General features: G+C 41.4%; 1 protein-coding gene across 1 annotated transcript in view; it reads right to left on the bottom strand.

Moving 5' to 3' along the window:
- Positions 1 to 5,640: 5,640 nt before the first annotated feature.
- The window catches only part of PFDN4 (prefoldin subunit 4), a 12,721-nt gene continuing 10,872 nt past the window's right edge, over positions 5,641 to 7,489 (bottom strand). Inside the window, exon 4 of the mRNA XM_015419971.1 lies at positions 5,641 to 5,935. Within this exon, the coding sequence (XP_015275457.1) occupies positions 5,804 to 5,935 (132 nt within the window). The 3' untranslated portion in view covers positions 5,641 to 5,803. The remainder of the gene's footprint in view (positions 5,936 to 7,489) is intronic.

Raw genomic sequence — 7,489 nt, 5'->3', positions numbered from 1 at the left:
GCAGGACTCAGGCAAAGCAGCCAGTGGATAGGGAGACCCTCTGAATGACAGATCAGAGAGCGAACTGATTTTGGAGCGTGTTGGAATGTTCAGGGGAGTCCATGACCAAAACAGAATTATATATACCAGAGGATTTAGATGAGATCAGAGAGATTCACAATCAGACACAAAGACAGGAAAGTGCAAGAAAGAGAAGTATTCAGTGTGTGAAAGTGCCTCTAGAAGATCAAGGTATGGTATAAAGGACTGCACGGTTGGCAGTCATTTGCTAGGATATAGTCCATAAATGGGAACCATTTTTCCTCGAAATGTGTTTGTTTTGGGCAAATCTCAGACCCTCGGATCTTACCTGTGATCTTCTCCATGATGAAATGGTCCCAGACCTTTTAAAACCAGGAATTCCTGGTTGGGGCCAAAGGAGACTTCCACACAGATGCTATTGAAGTCTTTGCAGCTACAATTAGACTTGTTATTAGCTCTTGTCTTATCTTAGGTATGTTAACGCCGTGCCAATCATCGAGGAAGATTAGTTCTGGTGTGAGAGGCATAGAATATCCTGTGATAGATTGTTTGTTGTAAAATATCTTGCCAGAATTCTGAAATAACAGGGCATTGCCACCAACAATGGGCAAAGGAGCCTAGCTCACCACAGTGTTTCCAGCATGTAGGAGAGTGATCTGATGTTATCTTGGCGAGCCTTTCAGGCGTTAGATACCACCTAGTAATGATCTTGTACATCTGGAGGATGCAACAGGAGAAGTCATTAATCTTGACATCCATATCTTATCCCATCGAAGTTCATTAGACTGTTTGTTGCAGTCTTGTTGCCATTTTGTCTCCGTCAAGCCTAAGATGTCATAAATCTTGGATATTAAACCTTTGAGGTTTGAGTCTAAAGGTCAGAAGCTGTTCAAAAGGGGTTAGAGGAGCTTTTAAAATATGTAGTATTTTCAGATCTTTCAGTGCGTGGTTTAACTGAAGGTAGAAAAACCACAGGATGGTGCAATGTGTACGTTCTTCTAATTTTGCCTTCGGAAGAAGTCCGGTTGTAGATGCAAGGTCAATTAAACGAGTCACCTGAGCCTTTCTCCATATATCAGCTACTTTACAGTCACATCCTGGGAGGAACCAATCTTGAAAGAGAAATGTAGTTTGTTTTGGCTATATTTGTCAAAATCCTCTTCTGTTTTATGAGATTATTCAGCCCTCTCACATTTTGGGGCAAAACTTTCCATGTTGATTCTATTAAGAAGGTTGAAAACTGGAGATGGCAAAGTATTTATTTATTTATTTTATTAGATTTGTATCCCGCCCTTCCCAGATGGGCTCAGGGCGGCTTCCAACAGCGGCAAATGCCATAACAAACAGTTAAAACAGTATAAAACAATCCATAAATAAAGTGTGGTGCTCTAGGTATTAATTTATCTCTCCAAGATGGGATTCTTTTATCACCTAGCCTGGCAGCATAGGTTCTTGGTCACCTAGGCATCTTCCCAGGGCCAGTTCACTTATCGATCTAATCCACCGTCATAGATGGCAACTCAGTGGTGGCACAATGGCGGCGGCGGCTCCTATGCAAAGGCCTGGCGGAAGAGCTCCGCCCTACAGGCCCTGCGGAACTGTGCCAAGTCCCACAAGGCCCGTATCTCCTCTGGGAGCTTGTTCTACCAGACAGGAGCCGCCGCCGAGAAAGGCCTGGCCCTGGTTGCGGCCAGCTTGATGTCCTTGGGGCCTGGAACCACCAGTAGATGCTGCGCCCCAGACCGTAGTGCTCTTGGGGGAAAGGCGATCCCTTAGGTACGCTGGACCCTGGCCATCAAGGGCTTTATAGGTAAGAACCAGCACTTTGAAGCGAATCCGGTATGCTATAGGCAGCCAGTGCAGCGCCTTCAGCACAGGCTGGATGTGGTCCCATCTAGTGAGACCCATCAACAGCCTGGCCACCACATTCTGCACCAGCTGCAACTTCTGGATTTGCAACAAAGGCAGCCCCATGTAGAGAGCGTTACAGTAGTCCAGGCTTGAGGTGACTGTCGCATGGATCACTGTGGCCAAGTCTTTGCGGTCAAGGAAAGGAACCAACTGCCGTGCCAGCCGGAGATGGTAAAAGGCTGACTTGGCAGAGGCTGCCACCTGGGCCTCCATCGATAAGGAGGAGTCCAGGAGCACTCCCAAACTCCTAACCCTCGACACCGGCACCAGCGGTGCCCCATCGAAGGCCGGTAGATTAGAGAAACAGTACTATAGCGTGTTGATTATGAATTCTGTTTTAATAGGTGTGTTGTGAAATTTGATAGGCAAGTCCTAGAAGAGTTATGAATGATAAACAGAGCAGCTACCTATAAAGTTAGAAATGTGAAAGGACAGCAAGAATATCATTCTTAAGATCAATAGTTACTTCAGAGCAGAAATATGAAGTGCGTAGGTTTGATAGTAGCGGTATGAAAGCTTGTGTTATGTGAGATATCCTTTAAATATTTGTATTCAGATTAGTATGTCTCCTATAATTCACAATTTTGTGTGATACTACATAATGACACTGCGAGTAAGATAACAGGCTATAAGGATTCAGAACAATAAATCACAAAGTTAATGCAATAAACAATTGAGGATCAGTTAATCTGTAATCTAGGTTATTTAAAAAAGGAAGAATCAAAAGGGGAAAAAAATCAATAATGAACCAGGAGTTTAAAATTGATTATGTATCCGTTAATCAATGTGTAACCAGTCTAACAATTCTCTAGTTCAGAAAGGTATGCCAGAAGATAACAATCAAAGGCTTAGTTGGCAATAAGAAATTGGTATAAAGTGTTGGATATGCTAATCAAGTAAGAAAGAATTATTGAAAAATCACATGCAAGTAATGTAATTATTTCTGAGACTACAAACTATCAGCGTAACAATTAAAAGATAGGTTAGATTTGCAGTTAATTATTGAGCAATGTATAAACAGTATCAATTCCTTAGTTACAAAGCATGTGCCTAAAGGCAATAATATTAATAAAAATTAATTGGCAATATGAAAATTAGATTAATGATTGTGCAATTCAGAGCAGGAAGAATTGATTATTATAAGACCAAATACAAATAATTTAAGTAGTGCCAAGACTATTTATTATTAGTGTAACAATTAAGTTTTAAAGGAACTATGTTGGTTAATGGAGGTCTCCCCAGGAATAAAGGACTGTACTAATTAAGAGAGCAAACAGAGAAATTCCCCCCTCCCCCCCCCGAACCATATATTAACCTTCAATGCTTTTGTTTTTTAACTAAATAACTAAATCATATATTTGGTATTCATATGTCAGCTTTGGGAGAACCCAGGGATCTAAACTTGTTTGATAACCATTTTATCTTCTTTGGTTGGAGAGAACAGCATTCCTCTTTTTCTTGAGGGTCTGTCTGGGTCCATCGGGATAGGTATATTCAAATACCATAAGTTTGTTACCAGCCTCGATGTCTTCCACAAAATATCGTCTGTCCTTGTAGGTTACCTGGAGTTTAGTTAGATTTATCCACTTGTAACGTACTTGGGCTTGTATAAGTGCTTCTGTAATCACTTTCAGTTCCCTCCGCTTGTCTAACACATCAGGCGGCAGGTCTGGGAACACTAAGATCTGGGTGTTTTGATAACTTAAAAATCCACGGGTTCTAGCCACGTCCAGGATTTTTTTCTGAGTTCTCTGGTCGGGAATAGTCACTAGAATGTCTCTGGGGCCCCAGCGTTTAGGATTGTCCACTGGCCCCAGCCGAAACACAGCAGTAATTGTGGGGACGATCCCTTCTTCTAGTTTTAGCTCAGTTCCCAGCCACTCCACCATGAAAATCACTAGATCTTTATTCGTATTTATTTTCTCTACAAAGCCCTGAAGTTGAAGATTGGGCCGGCACAAAGATGCCTCTACCACCACGACTTTTTCTTTAAGGCAGCCATTTTCTGCCCAGAGAGAACGCACATTTTCCTGAGTTGCTAAACTTAGCTCTTTCGCGGCTTCCGCTGTTTGACTTATTTGGTTAAGATTTAATTTAAATTCTGCAAACTGCTCAGCTAAGGGGCTAATGAGTGCAGCCATGGTCTCTAGGATCCTTGACTCCATTCTTACCGCCAAGTCGTTTTCTTGGTGCGCCGAAGAAAGCGGGAGCAGAGAAGCGGTCCCTGTCGCCATATTGTCTACCTTGCCTGTTTCTCCCTCGGTAGTTTTGGATAAAGCAGGCTTCGTGAAGAATTTCTGAATGTCTTTGCAACTGCCTATAGAAGATGTTGCCATATCATTTGATTCAATATTAATGTAGTGGAGGTAAGAAAATAAAATAAAACTGTGATTTTATGGTTCAGATGTGGGGGGAGTGCGGAGCTGCTTCTTTAAGCGTCCATCACACTCGGCGCCAACGCCACGCCCCCAAGTGTCTAAACTTGAGGCCAAATGACCCTTCTGCCCCCAGCTTGCTCTGGCCAACACTGTTAATCCCTGCACTGCAAAAGAGCTGAGAGAAAATATTCATATAGTGAGTTCATGACAGAAAAAGAGACTTAAGCTGAGGACTTCCTTGCTCACAACTCAGTTTGTGGAGCTTCTACCTTGCAGTGTCTACCACCACTAAATCAATGATGCTTAATAAAACAGCAGTTGTCAAAAAAGGAAGACAGATCATTATCAGTTGATAGCCCTGTTCAGAAGTTACAGCGGACACACATACAGTGTATAGAGAGGCCGTGTGGTGTAGTGGCTATTATTATTCAGTGGCTATTATTATTCAGTGGCTATTAGCCATAAGTATAGATAGGAAGTCTCAGTTTGGGGCAAATGATGCTCTGTATTCTTGGTGCTTGGGGGGTGGGGGGCAACACTGGGATGGCTTCTAGTGTCCTGGCCCCACTGCTGGACCTCCTGATGGCACCTGGTATTTTTGGCCACTGTGTGAAAGAGTACTGGACTGGATGGGCCATTGGCCTGACCCAACATTGGCTTCTCTTATGTTCTTAGTGGTTAAAGTGTTGGACTAGGATGTGGAAGCCTCAGGTTCAAATCCCCACTCATGCCACGGAAGCCTGCGGTATGCCCTTGGGCCACTCATACACTCTCAGCCTACCCTACCTCACAGGGTTGTTGTGACAATAAAACGGAGGAGAGAAACATTATTTAAGCCATTCCGGGTCTTCACTGGGGTGAAAGGCAGGATATAAACAAATAAATAAATAAATAAATAGTGTAGACTTGATTTTTTAAAAAATACATGCATTGACTAATTCTCATGTTATGTTCACCATCCATACAGCTGAAGGTGTGATTTAAACCAAGCGCTAGTCCCCAGTTCCATTTGTGAAGTAAACAGTGATTTAAACCAAGCGCTAGTCCCCAGTTTCACTTGTGAAGTGAACATGAATTGGCTCTATCTTACAAACAGATGTACACACATGTGCATGCAGGATGTATAGCACTGTAACATGGGAACAGGGCTGGTATCTTAGAAGGGATTCATGACTCCGCCCTGTTTTTACTCCATATGCTAATTTTAAGCCATGCCTTAAAGACAATAGGCATAAGATGTTTGATGGTCATTATTATTATTTCAATAAACTTTTAAGCACCCAACCTTGATGATGCACCAGCAGTATTTGGATTTATTGTCTTAACATAAATAATTATAGGTATGCAAAATAAGACCTGTTCATTAACTACATGGAATGGATAACCAAGTGTAATTTTCTTTAAAACAGAAATAGGTGGTCTCTTAAAACATTATTCTAACAGGGGAACAAGTAGTACAAAAGAAAATAAACCAGATACTATTTCCAGGGTATTTAATTATCTTCTGCCTCGAGATTTATATTGTTGCCAAACTTTGCATAGAGCTGGACTTTGAGGTCTGATAATACTCTCTGGATGGATTCTACACGTGACTCCAACGTTCCAATCTCTTCCTGCAAGTTTTTCTGAAAAAGTAAAAGTTGATTAATAATCAGAATCAAACACACTGATATCACACTCAGCATACACCAATTATTTTACTGACCCAGATATTGTAAACAGCACTCCAAATAACCTTTAAAAACATTTTTAGGTGTTTTCACACACACTGATTAATGCCCTTTCAATCCGCTTTCAATGCACTTTGCAACTGGATTTTACTATGTGAAATGGCAAAGTCCACTTGCAAACGATCACTAAAGTGCACCGAAAGCAGACTGGAAGTGCATTATTCAGCGTGCCTGAAAGTTCTTGGAAATTAGAATGAAAAAAGAATAAAATAATGAAAAAACATATTAAAAACTTTTACATGCTCAGATTACAAGAAACCATCAGGAAGGTTTGTGAAGAGACTCCCGACCATTCGAATGGGGCAATCCTTGCAGAGGTCAGCATCCAACTCCCATGCAACTAAGGTGCTACTCCCCCCTTCACAGTGCCTGATGAGGAACTTTGTCATAATTTTGTGATCCAGGGTACTTGCGGTATTAACAGGATTGCAAGTATTGTGGTTTAATTTGAACTACAGCAAATCAAAAAGACAAAACAGTATTCTCAGCATAATTCAGAGAGCAGACTGAGGACAAGGCAAAACAAATGGCTGGTTGTATCAGCAAGGAAGAAGCGTCACAGCCTGGAAAGAAATTGAAGCCTAAATCTGATCATCCAATGTAAACCTGGATCTAACGGCACCCCCAGACTGTGAATCTGCTCCTTTGAGAGAATATAACCCCTATCCAGGGTATATTTTAATAAAGGGAACAAGATTGTTGACTGTGAAATTTTAGAAACTTCTCATAGCAATTGCTTTTTGTACATTATACTGTTTCCACTGCATTGTATTTTAGTTTTGTTATCCTGCTTTTGTATTATACAGTTTTTTCCTAGTGCGTTCTCTAATTTTATAATCCAGTTTTTATTGCTTTGTTTGTTGTGCATTTCCCGTTACATTGTCTTTAATTGTGCAATCTACCTTTAATCTCCTCATTAAAGGATATATTTATTTATTTAAAACATTTCCTGGACGCCTTTCTTTTTTAGGCGGCTCACAGCATATAAAATACATTAAAAACATAAAAACCAAAATTTAAAGTCACTTCAGGACAAATATGTTCCTAAATAAAACCCTCTTCAACTGACTCCTAAAGGTCAGAAGGGGGGCCAGGCACACTTCCCTGGGGAGGCTGTTCCACAATCATGGGGCTGCCACTGAAAAGGCCCTCCTTTACGTACTGACCCAACTAGCTTTTTTGATTGGTGGGACAGTCAGGAGGGGCCCCTCCCTCTGATCTTAATTCCCAGGCAGAACGAATGGGAGAAGACTTGGTCCCAAGCCACGTAGGGCTTTAAAAGTCAAAATCAGCACCTAGAATTGGGCTCAGAAGTGGGTGAGTAGCCAGTATAATTGCTGTATGATGCCAGAATGTATCTGATAATACACAATAGGATAGTTCAAAGCTTTCAGTGTTATAAAGTTTATCTTGATACCCAAATATGCTGCAAGTCCTACTGTGACTAGA

Source organism: Gekko japonicus, unplaced genomic scaffold (assembly GCF_001447785.1).
Source record: "Gekko japonicus isolate JY-2015 unplaced genomic scaffold, Gekko_japonicus_V1.1 scaffold4394, whole genome shotgun sequence".
In the NCBI taxonomy this organism is placed as follows: domain Eukaryota; kingdom Metazoa; phylum Chordata; class Lepidosauria; order Squamata; family Gekkonidae; genus Gekko; species Gekko japonicus.
This window is presented reverse-complemented; position numbering and strand designations above follow the sequence as displayed.